This window comes from Mytilus californianus, unplaced genomic scaffold (assembly GCF_021869535.1).
Source record: "Mytilus californianus isolate M0D057914Y unplaced genomic scaffold, xbMytCali1.0.p SCAF_10, whole genome shotgun sequence".
Lineage (NCBI taxonomy): Eukaryota > Metazoa > Mollusca > Bivalvia > Mytilida > Mytilidae > Mytilus > Mytilus californianus.
This window is the reverse complement of record NW_026262582.1, coordinates 30,837,975-30,857,134: the sequence shown is the minus strand read 5'-3', so window position 1 is coordinate 30,857,134 and position 19,160 is coordinate 30,837,975. Positions and strand designations below refer to the sequence as shown.

The following is a 19,160-nucleotide window of genomic DNA, read 5'->3' as shown; positions in this document are numbered from 1 at the left end:
TGAAGGTTCAGGAGTCAGTTTCACAAAAAAACTTGTAAGTTTTTTTTGTGAAACCGGCTCCAGAACACTGGATTTTTTTCTTTTATTTCTTGTGTTCTAAAAAATGTAGCTCTCTCAATGGAAATTTATTCAAATATGTTTTCAATTTAAAAAGTGACAGTGAGAGAAAACTCACCTCTGTACAACATTGTACAACAGGAAGTGGGAGAAAACTCACCTCTGTATAACAGGAAGTGAGAGAAAACTCACCTCTGTATAACAGGAAGTGGGAGAAAACTCACCTCTGTATAACAGGAGTGGGAGAAAACTCACCTTGAGCTCTGTATAACAGGAAGTGGGAGAAAACTCACCTCTGTATAACAGGAAGTGGGAGAAAACTCACCTCTGTATAACAGGAAGTGGCAAGAATTTTAAAATTTCTTTGACATCAAGTCCACAGTCTAACATTAGTGTTACACCTTTGAAGTGGAGTATAAAACATGGCTTGCTTGGATTGCTGGACAAACAGGACTGTTATCAAAAGAAAATATTAATATGTTATATGTTGATGAATTATCAAATATATATCTTTCACAACAAAACTTGACTATATCCTTTTCAGGAATTGTGAATCACCAGAACATACATGTACATGTATGTAACAAATAATATGAAACATTGATTGATAAATGTGCATCACATCCAAAATGCCATTCTTATTCTCAAAAGACTGTAATGTTCTTACCTTATAAACAAAAGAAAAGTTTGTTTTTATCCGCAATACCACGATTACCCTAGCAAAAATGTACGTTACTTATGCTACTGTACATCAATTGGTTTCTATTTATAGATACAAATTTCATGCTGCTATACACAATTTAAAGGCAATCTTAATTTTTGTGTGAAGTGTTTTGTGGACTGTCATGACTGTTGTTAATCTTTTTGTTGTTTTATTTTTGTTAAGGTGTTGTCTGTTTATCTTTTTTGACTTATAATTTTTTATTACTCCTTGGTATGCTCTCTTATTTTTATGGTAACAGTACATGCATTAACATGATTAAATCAAATGTCTTGTGTTTTGGAAGTCTTAAGTCATGTCCTCCAATAAAAAATTTCCACACATTAAGGGGTCTTAACGCATCCTGTGGCAATCAAAATTTCTTATCCTAACCATTAATGCCTGTGCATGTTATCAGAGGTCCCTGTCTCCCCACTTTGTAATCTGACAAAAATAAGACATTTTTTTGGGGGGAAAAGGCTTCAAGGACACAAAAAGAATGTCCAGTGTATTGATTTGGACTGTCATTGAGTTATAATTTAACGGAGACAATCCTAACTGGGATTTATAGTTCAGAGCTATTTTCTGATGTATGCATTAGGCCAATGTCCAATAAATATTCTGGTTCTCAGACAATGACTTCTAAAAAATAGATGAGAGAGGCAGGGTATTGAATTTTTGTATTCATTATAATTTTATATTGACAAATATTTTTTAAACACTGTACTCATTCATGTTAAACATTGTTAATGAATAAAATACCAAGTGGTGATAAAAAACATCCCAAAATCAAAGTAAATACAGAACCGTTGCAACATGTAAAAGACAAATAACTAGTCTGCCAAACATTTCGCAGAAAATTAACTTCTCAGGAACAACATAATTTCAATGCATAACTGAGAATGTTTGTGTTGCCTTTCTTGCAACAATCTGATACGTATGTTTGTTAGTATTTCACCAATGAGTATGTGACATGAAACTTATCAATTTTCCATAAATTTAAATAATTCCTTGTTTAAAATGAAATCCAGTTAGCAGCATCTTAATGACAATGAGTGACATCATAACCTTCTATGGTATGCTTAAGATCAAAAGTTTTGAAACCCCAAAACTGTAAATAAGTTTGAATAAAACATGTAAAAAGAGACATTAAGAAGACATCAATGAGGCTTCTTTCTACATGTAACAACACACATTTACAACAAAAACAAATAAGACATCCAGAGAGCATAGACATGATAGACAATATGTTAGATAAAAATTGAATTGCCTGCTGTGTAGAAAAAGTTGTGAAAATTTAACTTGTTAAACATAGACTAGCAAAGATCTAAATAAAACCAAGTCTATGATCAACATTGCAGGAGGAAATTGAAACCTTAGCTTTTGGCACAATAACAAATTTTAATTATTCTCATCAATTCAAAATCAAACAGTTATGCATAATTATTCTTTGTTTTATTGTCTTCTTCTTGGAAATGCATCCATCTTTTCATCTGTTGAATACTCTTAAATGAACAGATAAAACAACTGCATCTATGATCATCTATCTTCATGCTTTATTCAGAAGATTATTTGGACAACCTGTCCCTCGACAGCTGTCAAAACAGGTAAATTTTGATACAGTAATTTCCACCAAAAAGTTAAGAGACATTCATATATTTGATTTATTTAATCTAAGGTCGTGTAAAAGTCTGATGTTCGGTCATACTAATGAAGCTTACGTCCTTTGTTCCACTTGTTTTATCTCAAAGTGAATCTTGAAGTTCCCTCAAGCAATCCTGACATTCATAATGCTTAAAAGCAGTGGTAAAACTTAAATTTTCTCTCTTTAACTAGATGGAAAGCAATAAATTTTGAACAACACAGATTTTTTACACATTGTATTTATTTAGGATTGACGATAAATACAAGCCATCAACTTGTGTTTGGCTGATGTGGCGGTGTCTTAGAACCAGAAAGTTAATTTGACATGGTCTTGTGTTTTGCATATTCCTCTTTTCTAGAACATGTAGAAGGATCACCATGAGATATATATGATGTAAAGAATGATCATTCAACAAACTGTGTTGGCACAGATTAATGTTCCCAAACATGGTTGTGAGATGTAATTACTCTTTGGTCAGGTTGTTGTCTCTTTGACACATTCCCCGTTTCCATTCTAAATTCTATTACAACCAACGAGCATGAGTTCATACATATAAGCCTTATCTTCGTTTTTCCACCACTATCTACCATGTCTACTGGACATCACCGACATTCATGTATTTTATGAATTGATTGTTGGTGTTTAAGGCCACTTTCAGTAGTTTTTGCGATATCATGGCGGCCAGTTTTTATTGATGGTCAGAGGAGTCATACCTGTCAACCTATGATAATGAAAATGCAGGTAATGACCTGCATAGAAGAATAAAATCTCAGGTCATAACGCGTACGAACTTTTTCGAGCTGAATTTCAGTATTTAGAGGACATTTTTCTTATAATTTATATCAAAGTTTCCAAAACATGTCCACATGGTTAAGTAATTTATAATTGTGCATATTATTATTTCATTGCACCTGAAGGCCATTGATAGATTTGTGTTACATTGCCTTAATTCCTTTTCATATTCATTTCATGACATACAATGTGCCAATTTGTGTTTTCATACATTTGTGCAGCTTTTAAATAGTAGAACATATCTTTTGTTGATTCTACAGTATAATAAAATAAAGTTAAACAATTAACAATGATTAAAGGAGGTATAGATGAAAAAAGTAAATTTCAAAAAAAAATTATTTTTTAATTGTTCTAAGGTAGAACAATAAGTAAAAGTATTATTCTGATATGTTTGTGCATTCAATTCATTTAAGATTTAATCTTTTTACAAAAAAAAAAACATAAGTTTAAGGAGTATATTGTGAATTGACAAAAAAGGGGAAGTAACCCAATTGTTTTTAAAACAACTTTGAAATAAACAAATTATTTACGACCTAAAGCTAAGGTAATTGGTGTTAAGTAACAGTGTGTTTGACACCAAAGCTGTCAAGTGAAGCCATGCACTGAAATGGGTCAATTGAGTTGAGTTTACACAGCTAGTTGAACTTCTTGTCCAGGAAGAATTACGAATTTGCCGGTATTTCATTGAAATCACTTTATATCTAGTCAGCCTGAAGGCTAAGGAATCCGGGTGAAAACAGGTTATTTTCTGAATTCCCGGGTTATTTGGTCACCTGGCGGGTGTTCTGGGTGACCCCTCAGAATTGTGAAAATCTTGGGTCATACTCGCAGGATCCGGGTCAGTTGACAGGTATGCGAGTTCAGGGATTGAGATTCACTTGTTGTAAATATCGAGTTGCGAGTTACAAAAGTCGAGTTGCAAGTTACGAAAGTCGAGATTAGAACTAAATACATCTGGTTTGAAGCATCACAACCTCAATACTGACAGGCTAGTGATCACTGTTAACGAACTACTAATACCACTATGTGGCAAGGAGGCCCCATTTAAATTTTGGTATCACAAAAATTTGTTGTACAACATAAAAAGAAAAGCTATTTTTTGTTATGTCAATATACATAAAGCGTTTCAATTTCTTGGTAAAGTGTTGCAGATTCCAAAAGAGCAATATTAAACCTCTAAAAAAAACCTGATACATTCCAAAACTGAGCATGCCTTTCTCACTTTCTGGGGTTTATAAAATATTTATGGGGGTTCTTTCTTATTTTTTTATCAAAGCTGGGCAAAGTAATTGGATATTTAGATTTGAATTGAGATTCATATTTTTTTTTGTTCTGTAAATCAACTTGCCAGCTTCATATTCTTCTAGTCAAGTGAGAGTGATGATCCTTTCACTTTCGAGGGAAAATCATAGTGTCAGTAAAGTGTTTTAACAGGCTACAAACCAAAGAAAAATATAGATCCGAATCTATTTGGAGCTTGTATTAGCTGTTTCCGGTCAAAGTGAAAGAAGAAATTGTGTTTGTTGCTGCATTTTTCAAAATACTTGTTAGTTGCACAAATAACAAAAGGTATGCGATGTTTTTACTATAGTTCATTATCGTTAAGATTGTGACGACTTGATTAAAAGTAGTTCAGTGGTAGAAGGTGTTACATGAGGTCTTGTTTGTAATCGAACAGACGAAGTTTGTAAATTCAAATTCAATTTTAATAATCCTTCTCTCTATTTTGGAATATACAACACGTGACTGGAGAACTATTGGTATCTTACAGCATTCACTTTTCGTTGGCATTAGATATTTTCCCTTGTGACGTCAAAATTGTGGAGGAATGGAGGTGATCTTATCGCTATTTGGGAACCTGAGAATCTGCAACACTTGAACAACATGTATCGACATCATACAACAATCACTTTTCTTCTAAGCTGATTCTAGAAGTGATAATTTTATTACAAAAATTAAATAAAATTCACAACCTAATATACATATCTTTATTTCTTACCAATAAATATGAAACAATAGTATATTTGATTAAATCCCTATCCATAACAGTGCCTTTGTATCTATGTAAAGAGTGCCATGATAAGAGGTCTCGGTTCGAGTCCTGGAGGAGACTAAGTGATTTTCTTATTAGTATCAAGGCTCAAGCTCTGGTTACGTGCCATCAAACTTTTCAGTAATCAGATTTACCAGTCAGGGGTATAACTCTATAGGGTTATTACAGAAAATAACTTGCATGTGTTATTACAGATACTTTCATGAGTTGTTTACTCTTTAATCCTTAAATTTTCTAAATCTGTAATAACATATGTTTGTTATTTGTAAAATAAATCATACATAAATTGATTTTTAGTGGGCTCTAGGGAACTCTGGAAACTTTGCGCAGAAACTAAATGCATAGCCTTGATAACTAATTTTTGAATTAAATGAATACATTTTTCATTAACCATGGTAAATCAATGAGACAAGGCTTTTAAGGGATAAACTTAGCTGTAATAACAAGGCTTAGTTATTAAAGGCATGTAACTTGTTATATGAGACACTTGGGAATTACTGGGAAGCTTGCGCAGAACCTCATTACATGCTCTGATCATTATTTCTTACAATACATTAAAATTCATTGTAATTAAGCATGGTGAATGTCTGAGCAAATGCTTAGGAGTGATGTAGAGAAGCTGTAATAACACCCTTTAGTTATTATAGGCATACTTTTTCTGTAATAACATAGGTGTACTATGCATGATTGGCAAACTATGAACTGTTATATCTTTCTATAGTTAAGTATACATAAAGACAATAGTAATATCAATAGAACTTAGCTGTAATATACATTTTAACAAAACAAATGATGTATATTGTCCCTTTGAAACATGTAACATACATATGTTATCACAGTTCTTTGATTTTTTAGTCCACAATAACAAATGTATGTTATTTTTCTCTAATAACCCTATAGAGTTATATCCTTGACTGTTTACAAATTTGTGGGAAATCATATGCTTCTTTTTGGTATAATCACATACAAATTTGTGGGTCCCAAATCTCAATTCTATCATATACATGATATATCCTCGTCTCATGGGTTTTTGTGTTATTAAGAATGCATTGTGATGTCACAATTCCCATTGAAAAAGCATGCATAGTACGAATTCATATGACGTACGAAAACATATGATCTGACCATGTGCTCCCTCTTTGCGTTGCAGAAGAAACACAAATACAAATAGATAACCGAAATTAATACATTTGTGATATGAGCACGGTGAGACAGGTGCTTCCAAAATGGAAGACGTTTCTTTCTCTCCTTATTAATCAGGATCAGATTTATTTTTTTATTTTGTTTTTCAAATAAATAAATTATGAGGCGTGTTGATGGCCATAATGTTATATTGCTAGATGATTACTAGCTCACTCACAGTGTAACAAATTTATCTTACCGACTATCTTAACTTGTGGCATTAATGATAGTGGCCTATCAAAGTGATCAAGTCTTCAATATAAAGAAACTACTGCCATTGGTCTATACAAAAACAAATGCCAACAATAACTTTTTAGCTTTTAATGTGTTTTTTTTGCATTTATTTCAATCGTTCATCATCAATTTCTTTATCTGTCATGTCTGTTGTCTGGGCAAAACGTTTCAGATTTTTCCTTAACGCTGTGTTGTTTTTATAAAGGGACGTAACACCTCTACTAACTGTGTACATGGTGTATTAAGTAAACCATGCCTACTAACCCCATATTAAATATATAGGGTCTCCACGAGGTCACATTTAACCAATGATATTCCTAGAAATGAATAGGTGAGATAATATCAGTTGTACAGAGAGTAGATGATACACCTGTACATGGATTATTGTATTACTACCTCTTATACATGTACCAAGTCTACTTTATTGAAGACATGAATTAAAGAAGACGTGTGGTATGATGCAGTATTAATGTCATTAGAAAGCAGCCAAGCAACACATAAAAATGAAAAGACATACATGTGTGTCCACACTAATCTAATTTTGTGTATTTTTTGTTTACAGATCATGGCAAGTGTTGATGATACTCTTCTGGTGAGACATCTCCCATCACAGCTCTCAAATGGAGACAAGCAAGAACTCCTTAGACATTTTGGAGCAGTTAGGGTCAAAGTGATGGGCACTAGAGGTGCAATGGTGACTATTTTACACATATATATATATATATATATTTAGTTGCATGCACAACATATAAAAATTGCGGTTTTTATCCAAAGCAATCATAGGTTTGAGCGTTGTTTTCAATTTAGACTTGTATATATTTAGTACTATATAATACAAATGTAAACAGTTATTGTGAATATACCTTTATTCAAGTTTATTGATAGAATTACTTTGATATTGTACACTACAGTCGGGGATAAGACTTAGCAAGTGATTTCATTATCACCTATTTAAGTGATTTCGGTGTTTCCTTTATCTTCAAATGCTAATTTCATTAATTTTCCGTATTTTGACAAATTTTTCTGTAATTTTCCTACATAGATCAATTATCCCTTTCTCTTGTATATTAATTTCATCAGTGCACTTTGGCAGTAAGCTAGTACACGTGCTAAAGCTTTAAGAGGTACCTGTGGGAATTTTTCTGTATTATCAAAAATTCATTAACTACTCTTACAATCAGACAAAGGTCAACCATTTCAAGTAACCTGATTGGTCTGCTTTACATTTAGAGTGATCCACTTCAAGGTTATGTCCTGATCTACAAATTATTCCAGTTTATGCCTATTTCAATTAAACTGTAAAAACTGACAGGCTCATCAGGCAAAAGATAATTTCTGCATGTATATAGTTGTTATTTTAATGGAATTCTTGTCTTTTAACCAATAAATAATCAACCTTGTGGGAAAAATAACAAGAAAAGTGTTTACATTTTTACTTCTCAAATTACTTCTTTCGGTGATTTAAAAAAAAGTCTGTTTCTATTTTTGTGAATTTTTTCAATTTTTCAAAGCCGAAATCACTTAAAAATGTGATTCTGTAATCACTTGTATAAGTAGTACCACTGACTGTTGTAGAGTAGTAAAAAAAAATATTTAGAATATTTATAAGTTGAAGGATTTTCTTAGAATTTTTTTTATTCTAATATCCTGACCTTCATATAGATGTCAACAATGACCATAATGATTTTGAAAGTTTCATTAAGACTTTGGGCCCATGATTTCACACACAAATAATGTTAAATAGTTTATGTACTTTCTCTTTATAACAGAAACATACAGCCTTTGTTACATTCTCAGACAGTATGGCAGCTACTAAGGTAATTTTGTGTTTACTTGATAAAATGTTAACTACAGAACATTTCATGCTGTATACAAAATCTACATCTAATGTACATGATGTGAATGTGTTGTTTCAAATTTAATTAAAACACTTGATTCTTAAATAACGTTAATCAGATATACTTGAGAACACGTTTACAAACATTCAAACAAAAAATGGTTCCAATAACCACAGCAAAATTCATATATAGATATAAGAAGATGTGGTATGAGTGCCAATGAGACCAGGGGTTAAAAAAATTTGTTACAGCTCACTAGCCCAGGACTTATTGGTAGCAGGATTTTACTAGCCCTGTTGAAAGAGCTGCTAGCCCATCAAAACTGACCTGCTAGCCCATCAAAACTGACCTGCTAGCCCGAGTATACCTTACAAATTTAGAGTGGGTGTCCCTTGTTTTGAATGCGGCATTATACACGGTATAAATATTTTCAGGCACAGAAAACATGTTCATTGATATTGTCATGTTAAACCAGTGGTTCAATTCGTATATTTGTTGTTCCCACATAGAAAGCAGACTTTTTATCAGCGTGATCAGGAAAATAACGGCAATATTCACAAAACATCATCTCTTGTTTATCATCAGTAACAGTCGACCTTGCCCATGGGGAATCTTTCTGTCCATGACACTATAAATGTTTTTTTCCGCTTTTCCTGGTCGTATTTGGCATTTTTTGGGATAAATTTTCAGCCCCATTACCCCCTTCATCTACCGTTTTTCGTTTTGAAACTGACAAAGTTCCTGTGGTGGCCGTACTAAAATGTTTAGAAATAATTTGTGCATGGTTTCAAGCTCAAATTAACAGCTGTCCGACAAGACAGGTCAATATCGATCATTACATCATACACCCAAGTACCATTAATTGAAAATCTCGGCATAAGCAATGTACAATACCCCCTGTACTGAGAAATTGATATTGAAAGTACATGAAGTACGTGAATTGCAATCAGTACATGATACCGGTCCACCCAGAGTTAGTTGTTCTATTTGTAAAACATGTAAAAAATCGGTTCAAATTCTTGGAATCCCGGATGACGTACGTAATTGAATCTCATTGGCTAAGATAGAATAGTGATGAGGGGATTTTCCACTTACTATTTTGGAAATGCCAAGAATTGTTTGTTACTAGTCCGTCGGGCATATTCTGTTACAAGTTTTAATTGCCCAAAATGTAAAAGTCTAGTCCCGGGCGTCAGGCTAGTGGATTTTTTAACCCCTGAAGACAACTCTCCATCCAAGTCAAAATTTATAAAAGTAAACCATTATAGGTCAAAGTACAGTCTTCAACACGGAGCCTTGGCTCACACCGAACAGCAAGCTATAAAGGGCCCCAAGAATTACTAGTGTAAAACCATTCAAATGGGAAAACCAACGGTCTAATCTATATAAAAAACAAGAAACGAGAAACACTTATGAACCACATCAAAAAACGACAACCACTGAACATCAGATTCATGTATAAGGTCAACTTTGTCCAAAAGAGCTATCATATATACATAATATAAATTATAAATTTATATGATTGAGTATTTGCAGAATATGTTTAATGATTTAAAGAAATAACAAGCTGACCATGCTGACAACACATAACAAGTTTAATTATCACCAATGGGTCTTCAATGCAGCAAGAAACTCCATACTAAACTCCAAATTATACACAAGAAACTTAAATTAAAAATGATACAAGCATTATTTATGATGTATCTTCAGTTTTTGTCCAATTTTATATATTTATAACAGTTTTTAGCATAATTTACTCAGGCCACTATCTCTGATCCAGAACATTTTTGTGTCTAGTGATTCCAATATTAACCATAGCACATTTGGTTACAGAACATTTTTGTGTCTAGGGATTCAATATTAACCATAGCACATTTGGTTACAGAACATTTTTTTGTCTAGTGATTCAATATTAACCATAGCACATTTGGTTACAGAACATTTTTGTGTCTAGGGATTCAATATTACCCATAGCACATTTGGTAACAGAACATTTTTGTGTCTAGTGATTCAATATTAACCATAGCACATTTGGTTACAGAACATTTTTGTGTCTAGTGATTCAATATTAACCATAGCACATTTGGTTACAGAACATTTTGTGTCTAGGGATTCAATATTAACCATAGCACATTTGGTTACAGAACATTTTTTTGTCTAGTGATTCAATATTAAACATAGCACATTTGGTTACAGAACATTTTTGTGTCTAGGGATTCAATATTAACCATAGCACATTTGGTTACAGAACATTTTTGTGTCTAGTGATTCAATATTAACCATAGCACATTTGGTTACAGAACATTTTTGTGTCTAGTGATTCAATATTAACCATAGCACATTTGGTTACAGAACATTTTTGTGTCTAGGGATTCAATATTAACCATAGCACATTTGGTTACAGAACATTTTTGTGTCTAGGGATTCAATATTAACCATAGCACATTTGGTTACAGAACATTTTTGTGTCTAGGGATTCAATATTAACCATAGCACATTTGGTTACAGAACATTTTTGTGTCTAGGGATTCAATATTAACCATAGCACATTTGGTTACCTTCCCTCTGGTATCTTTCGTCCCTCTTTTACAAACATTCAAACAAAAAAAGGTTCCAATAACCACAACAAAATTCATATAAGGTCAACTTTGCCCAAAAGAGCTACCATATATACATGATATAAATTATAAATTTATATGATTGAGTATTTGCAGAAAATGTTTAATGATTTAAAGAAATAACAAGCTGACCATGCTGACAACACATAACAAGTTTAATTATCACAAATTTTGATTTCGATTCCTGTCAAATATGGATTAAAAATTTGGAAAATATGACGGTTAAAAGCCAAATGAAAATATAGGAATACAATGTTATAAACACATGGATTAACTATTTCTGTCTGAGTACATAGATGATATAAATTAAAGGAGAACTTCAGTTAATGTACAAAAATATAAATAAGACACAACCCAATGACACAGTGAAGACTTTGGAGGTCTTAAATTTGCTTTGTCAATTATCAAAAATATTTCTAAATATAAACAGTGAAATCAATACTTCTGGAAGGAGCATGAATTTGAAATTGAATGATTGATACTATAATACCATTATTATTCAATTATAATAGCTTTAGGTTATTGCAGTTATCATTAATACATCACAGCATGTTACTCTAAATTTAGAAATAAATTTGTATACATCTATTTATATACATCTATTTGTATACATCTATTTTATATACATCTATTTATATACATCTATTTGTATACATCTATTTATATACATTTATTTTTGCCATTATTCAACAACAGACAAAAATGCTAGTAGAATTTTGCAATTTCATGAAATTCTGAATACAAATGATGCTATAAAAATTTGGAATATGAGTTTTTATTTTTGCAAAACTTGTCCTTTTGCAACAATAAAACATTACAGAAAGGAGTTGGTTTACAAAGGGCTAAAATTGGCCCTAAGATTTTAATGTTCATGCCAACATGTTTCAAATTTCACATGGAAATAGTTTTGATTTTAGTATTGATTCAGACCAAATGACTTCTTTATAAATTATAAAGTTATGTCCCCTTAATTATGCATTATTGGTGATGTATCTTCAGTTTTTGTCCAATTTTTACATATTCATAACAGTTTTTAGCACAATTTACTTAGGCTACTATCGCTGATTCAGAACATTTTTGTGTCTAGGGATTCAATATTAACCATAGCACATTTGGCTACAGAACATTTTTTTGTCTAGTGATTCAATATTAACCATAGCACATTTGGCTACAGAACATTTTTTTGTCTAGTGATTCAATATTAACCATAGCACATTTGGTTACAGAACATTTTTTTGTCTAGGGATTGAATATTAGCAATAGCACATTTGGTTACAGAACCTTTTTTTGTCTAGGGATTCAATATTAACCATAGCACATTTGGTTACAGAACATTTTTTTGTCTAGTGATTCAATATTAACCATAGCACATTTGGCTACAGAACATTTTTTTGTCTAGTGATTCAATATTAACCATAGCACATTTGGCTACAGAACATTTTTTTGTCTAGTTATTCAATATTAACCATAGCACATTTGGTTACAGAACTTTTTTTTGTCTAGGGATTCAATATTAACCATAGCACATTTGGTTACAGAACATTTTTTTGTCTAGTGATTCAATATTATCCATAGCACATTTGGTTACAGAACATTTTTTTGTCTAGTGATTCAATATTATCCATAGCACATTTGGCTACAGAACATTTTTTTGTCTAGTGATTCAATATTAACCATAGCACATTTGGTTACAGAACATTTTTTTGTCTAGGGATTCAATATTAACCATAGCACATTTGGTTACAGAACATTTTTTTGTCTAGGGATTCAATATTAACCATAGCACATTTGGTTACAGAACATTTTTTTGTCTAGTGATTCAATATTATCCATAGCACATTTGGCTACAGAACATTTTTTTGTCTAGTGATTCAATATTAACCATAGCACATTTGGTTACAGAACATTTTTTTGTCTAGGGATTCAATATTAACCATAGCACATTTGGCTACAGAACATTTTATAGTGTAGGTTGTGGTCAAGATTTTCCATGTAACATGCTAAAGTTTTACAGTCCCAAAAAATCACAAAACCATTGAACTTTGACAATTTCTCAAAAATGCACTGACTTTAGAGCCTGATTTTCCTATTGGAATTGTTTTACACTTGTCATTTTTTGGGGCCTTATCATGTTTATAGCTTGCTGTTTTCGGTGTGAGCCAAGGCTCAGTGTTGAAGGCCGTACTTTTACCTATAATGGTTTACTTTTACAAATTGTGACATGGATGGAGAGTTGTCTCATTGGCACTCATACCACATCTTCTTATATCTATAAAGTATAATGTACTATTTTGAAGAGATTTATTTTACCTAGAATTTTAAAAGTAGATTCATTTTCGAAGCAGATTGCAGCCTTTTAGATATTTTATGATGCAGTTAAAATTCAAGGCCATATTTTGCCAAAAATGAACTTGTCCTTTCTGAATTTAAAGTACCTAGATAATATGCCATTTTGACCAATTTCTTAGAACAATTATGTGCAAAAATAGCTGTTGAAAAGTACAGAAACATCCATGAAGTATATAATAAATGATTCAATCATGTGTTTTTGCAGGCATTAAACAGGTTGCATCAACTTGAAGTGTTAGGATGTAAACTAGTGGCAGAATTTGCTAAAAAATCTCAGCAGAAACATTTCCCATCCATATCAGACAACCAAAGGTATGAGGAAAGATATGCAGTGATGTTTTTTAATTGATATAGATTGTTTTATTAATTATATACTTAGTAGTACAGATAAATTGTATGTGTAATACGATCAATAGCAATCATCCTGTATCAGCTATCTGTGATGATATCGATATCAATCATGGTTGCAAAGGCTTTATCAAACCCCTAATCTGTATTTTGTCATATCTTGTGAAAATCTTCTAGAGGTTTATAATAAAGTGTATATGATATGGCTTTTTCAATATCACACACTGTTTCAACCCTCAACCAATATAATCCCTCAAGCAGAGCTCTTGGGATTATATTGGTGTCTTGTGTTGATATGGATTTATACCTTTTGACTTTTTTTTCTTTTGCATAATCAAAATGATTAAAACCTGATCCTATTTCTTAGATATCCTTGGAACATTAAAAAGGCAGTCCACAAAGACCTGGAATTTTTTAACTAAATTTTGCTCAAATTTAAAAGTGTGGAAGAGAGGCTGATTATATCAAAGCGATATTCAAACTCTTAAGGTGTAATACCACCATTGATTTTCCCCTATTAGTCTTTGTTAAATTTGCACTTTTCAAAAAATTGTGCAGAATTTATCTTTGTTTCAAATAAAGAAATACTTGACATGAGTAAAGTTTTATCCTGTCCAGTACTATAGAAAAAATTTCACATAACATTTCATTGCATATAAGAAAATAACCATCACTGGAAGTTAACCAATCAAATTTTCCCCCTTTTTTAACCTGTGTACACGCTTTAGTAACCATGTAACCTCAAGTTTCCAAAATATTCTATAGAAACCCCAAATAAAGAAATAATGGTGCTTTGAAATACCCAAGATATATGTTTATGACTCAGAAATGTTTTACTACAATGAAATGTAGGATCAATTACCTACAACTGTCAAATTCAAGGGAATATTTTTTTTCGACCTATTTTCGTATGCAACCGGATGTGACGTACTATGATTTGGTGGTATTACACCTAAAGAAGACTTTTTTGTTGAATAAACTGAATGTGACTTTTTTCCTTTGTAATACTGGTTATTTCAAGCATTCCTGTCAAGTTTTGTCATAATCAGTTCAATAGTTTGAGAAAAATCTAGTATAATGTAAGACGACATCTACAGCGATTCGAGCAAAATTTCTTCGAAAAATTCAAACCAAGCCGCATCATGATAGAATATAGTGTGGACCAATAAATGATCAAATATTTATCTCATCTGCCTACAAACAGTTGAATATGATACAAAAGATGACTTTAGGATGATAAATACTACTAATGGACCTCTTATTCTTCCTTATAAAGTCTCTTTTGGTCCATTTATACCTCTCATTTCCTCAAAATTTCTACTTTTTAGGCCAATAAATAAAAATTTTGGGGTAACTTTCACTCATTTATGATAGAAATGTTATTATAAATGATTAATTGAAGTATTCAAGCTGCTTGAACTATCCGTATAAAAGTTTACTGTCTCCAAGGAGGTTTCAATAAGTCCTTGCGTAAAACTTAAATTTACGCCGCGTTCCAGAGAGGGACATAAAAAACTTCTCTTTTGGTGAATAATTTGTTGTTACTGCTTTAAAAATAATTTCATTTACTTAAAACTATATATTTATTAAAGTATTTCTTAGGAAAAATTTTCTAGTATAGCAGAATATAAGAAATAAGGAGAAAAAGCTCCCCAAGACTTTAAGTATGGCTTGTTCTGTCAACTAATATTCATGGTAAAGTCCTATTTCAAGGAAATTTTCTCATAAAATGTATTTTGGAGACTCAATCCACTCAGAATATTTCATTATTTGTAATATTTCACTTAAATAGCAAGAAATTTTAACACATGAGAGTACTCACAAGGTCAAAGGTGCATGTACAGCTTCCCATATTAGGTGTAATACCACCATTGATTTTCCCCTATTAGTCTTTGTTAAATTTGCACTTTTCAAAAAATTGTGCAGAATTTATCTTTGTTTCAAATAAAGAAATACTTGGCATGAGTAAAGTTTTATCCTGTCCAGTACTATAGAAAAAATTTCACATAACATTTCATTGCATATAAGAAAATAACCATCACTGGAAGTTAACCAATCAAATTTTCCCCCTTTTTTAACCTGTGTACACGCTTTAGTAACCATGTAACCTCAAGTTTCCAAAATATTCTATAGAAACCCCAAATAAAGAAATAATGGTGCTTTGAAATACCCAAGATATATGTTTATGACTCAGAAATGTTTTACTGCAATGAAATGTAGGATCAATTACCTACAACTGTCAAATTCAAGGGAATATTTTTTTTCGACCTATTTTCGTATGCAACCGGATGTGACGTACTATGATTTGGTGGTATTACACCTTAAGTCGATGAAAAACTGATATGGGTCATGATTATGATTACTCAGGAGGATTAAAACTATTACAAAAAATGTGTAGGGTATAGACGTAGTCTAAATGAAAACTGTACTATTTAAAATGTATTATGTAATCTGAATAAAGACTATATCTGTTTAAAAAAAATTGGCAGTGTGGTCAGCAAAAAGAAAACTGTACCCATTAAAAAATTGTGTTTTCTAAATAAAAATTATATGCATTAAAAAAGCAGTATAGTTTGAATAAAAACTGTAAAAAGCCTTTTTTTCAGAATAAAAGTAATGACAACACTGGAGTAACATTGCATGATCTAAACCTTTCCATTTTCTAGAATTCTTAATAAACTCTTAATCTAAATTATACTCTGTTTAAAATAGTTTTGTGTATGAGGCCAAAGTTTGCTTTTTAGATTCTCTCCATCTTTAACGACAGAAACAGTGAAAATAGTATATTGTTCTACACAGAAAATGTTTTTCTTTGAAAAAATTTAAACTAAATGTATGTATTCAACAAATTATTATGAAACATACAGTCCTAAGTCAAGAGCCTGTTGTTCAGTAGTTGTCGTTTGTTGGTGTGGATCATAAGTGTTTCTCGTTTCTCATTTTTTATGTAGATTAGACTGTTGGTTTTCCTGTGTGAATTTTTTTACACTAGTCATTTTGGGGCCCTTTATAGCTTGCTGTTTGGTGTGAGCCTAGGCTCCGTGTTGAAGGCCGTACTTTGACCTGTAATTGTTTACTTTTTACACATTGTGACTTAGATGGATAGTTGTCTCATTGGCACTCATACCACATCTTCTTATTTATATTGAAGTGGTATATTTTGTTCAATTTTATGTAACAGTCAATTTAAAGACTAATTGATTGATTTTTTTCATATTGTTTACATAATATATATTGTTTTAAGTTAGTCTCCCATTAAACGAAATGTAACATGATCCTGTATATATATTTTAAGCTTCACAACAGGAATCCTTTGACATCTTTTACCAATTATCGTAGTGAATGTTTTGTAAAGGAGAGGCGAAAGATACCAAAAGGACATCAAAGGTGAATGTTGTTTGGTCAACCAGTGCAAATTTTTGGTCAGGCATAGGTCAATGTAAGTCCTTAAATTTGAAACTGGTGCACTGTAATAATGTTATTGTTTTAATAGGGGAAGAAAGGTCACAGATGAGAAACAGGACAAGAGAATGGAAGATAAAACTCAAAATCTGCCATCAGCTGATACAGTGTATAAAAAATGGGGGTAAGTCCTTACCAAATAAACCTCATCTTTTCAAGTACCGTAAAAGTTCATGTATAATAGGCATTTATGAATAATCACCACAACCAATTTTGGCCATGGAAATACAGGAAAATTTGTTTTTCTTCACTTCGTGAAGCTCCAGTAAATTTCAACTCATAATGGTAGTTAGCAGTATTTCCATGGAGAAATTTGCTTACCTTTCAAAAATAAATTGAAGAATGTTAATGATAAACTCATCATAGATACCAGGATTAAAATTGTATAAGCCAGAGGCGTGTTTCATCTACAAAAGACTCATCAGTGACGCTCGAATCAAAAAAGTTTAAAATGTCAGATTATAAAGTACGAAGTTGAAGATATTGATATAAATGATCATGATTCTAGATAACAGCAAGATTGTTGAAATAAGCAAAATCACCAAAAATACAAATGCAAATATTTAGTTATTTTCTTTAAACAGAAATTGAAAAACTATGTGTCACACTCCTGCCTGGCAATTTACGTTTTAAAGTAAAAATCTGTTGGTTGTACATGCCTGAATTTGGTGAATTTATAATTGTAATATTGGACAAGGGGGATATATTTTTATTTTCATCTAGAAATTCATGAAATTACAATATTTCTTATTTTTTTGCAGGGTAAATTATCCAAAGAACCCCAAACTTTGTTACCTGTATCCACCACCCACAGTCAGCATTATAACAAATATAGCCAATGCTCTAGCTTCATGTCCAAGGTTCTATGTACAGGTAATTTTTATACGACCGCAAAAATTAAAAATTTTTTGGTCGTATATTGGTATGACGTTGGCGTCGTCGTCGTCTGGCGTCGTCCGGCGTCGTCCGAAGACACATTGGTTTTCGCACTCTAACTTTAGTTTAAGTGAATGGATCTCCATGAAATTTTACCATAAGGTTCTATACCACGAAAGGAAGGTTGGGATTGATTTTGGGGGTTATGGTACCAACAGTTAAGGAATTAGGGGCCAAAAAGGGGCCAAAAATAAGCATTTTTGTAACTTCCAGACAATAACTTGTGTGTAAGTGTATGGATCTCTCTGACATTGTACCACAAGGTTCCATATCACAAAGGGAAGGCTGTTATTGATTTTGGGGGTAATTGCCTCAAAATTTTAGGAATTAGGGGCCACAAAAGGGGCAAAAAACAAGCATTTTTCTAGTTTCATGACAATAACTTGTGTGTAAGTGTTTGGATATTTCTGAAATTGTACTACAAGGTTCCATATCACAAAGGGAAAGCTGGAATTGAGTTTGGGGATAATTGCCCGAAACGTTTAGGAATTGGGGGCCAAAAAGGGGCCAAAAATAAGCATTTTTCTAGTTTCCAGACAATAACTTGTGTTCAAGTGTATGGATCTCTCTGAAATTGTACTGCAAGGTACCATACTACAAAGGGAAGGCTGGGATTGAGTTTGGGGGTGATGAATCATAAGGGGGTTCAAAAAAATTTTGGGGGGGGGGGATTTTTTTTTTTTTTCTTTTTTTTTCTTTTTTTCCTTTTTTTTTCTTTTAAAATTTTCCATTTTAAGTTGGTTATTTCTGATTTATATTTAAAAGCAAATAATAATGATATGGTAGGAGATACACACCAAACAGAATGTGTAAATTATTATATAATAAGTATTGTGCAATAGCAAGAAATTTTCAATTGCACAGTATTGCACAATAGCAAGAAATGTTCAATTGCACAGTATTGCACAATAGCAAGAAATCTCCAATTGCACAGTATTGCGCAATA

At 32.0% G+C, this 19,160-nt stretch overlaps 2 protein-coding genes across 6 annotated transcripts in view; one reads left to right on the top strand and one right to left on the bottom strand.

Annotated features, from left to right (window-relative positions):
* LOC127717921 (integrator complex subunit 9-like) overlaps positions 1 to 4,611 on the bottom strand; it is a 51,264-nt gene extending 46,653 nt beyond the window's left edge. The window contains exons 1-2 of one of the 4 annotated variants that reach the window (XM_052223788.1): positions 4,543 to 4,611; positions 383 to 510 (exon numbers count right to left, since the gene is read on the bottom strand). In XM_052223788.1, coding sequence (XP_052079748.1) covers positions 383 to 510; positions 4,543 to 4,551 — 137 coding nt within the window. In that variant the 5' untranslated portion in view covers positions 4,552 to 4,611. The other 3 variants (XM_052223789.1, XM_052223790.1, XM_052223791.1) reach the window with 3 other exon arrangements.
* Positions 4,612 to 4,676: 65 nt separating this feature from the next.
* LOC127717924 (RNA-binding region-containing protein 3-like) overlaps positions 4,677 to 19,160 on the top strand; it is a 36,939-nt gene continuing 22,455 nt past the window's right edge. For both annotated transcript variants that reach the window (XR_007989471.1, XM_052223795.1), the window contains exons 1-6: positions 4,677 to 4,763; positions 7,226 to 7,357; positions 8,433 to 8,480; positions 13,674 to 13,780; positions 17,310 to 17,402; positions 18,040 to 18,151. Coding sequence is in view for 1 of the 2 variants with exons in the window: in XM_052223795.1 (XP_052079755.1) it covers positions 7,229 to 7,357; positions 8,433 to 8,480; positions 13,674 to 13,780; positions 17,310 to 17,402; positions 18,040 to 18,151 (489 nt within the window). In the remaining variant the exon portion in view is untranslated. The remainder of the gene's footprint in view (positions 4,764 to 7,225; positions 7,358 to 8,432; positions 8,481 to 13,673; positions 13,781 to 17,309; positions 17,403 to 18,039; positions 18,152 to 19,160) is intronic.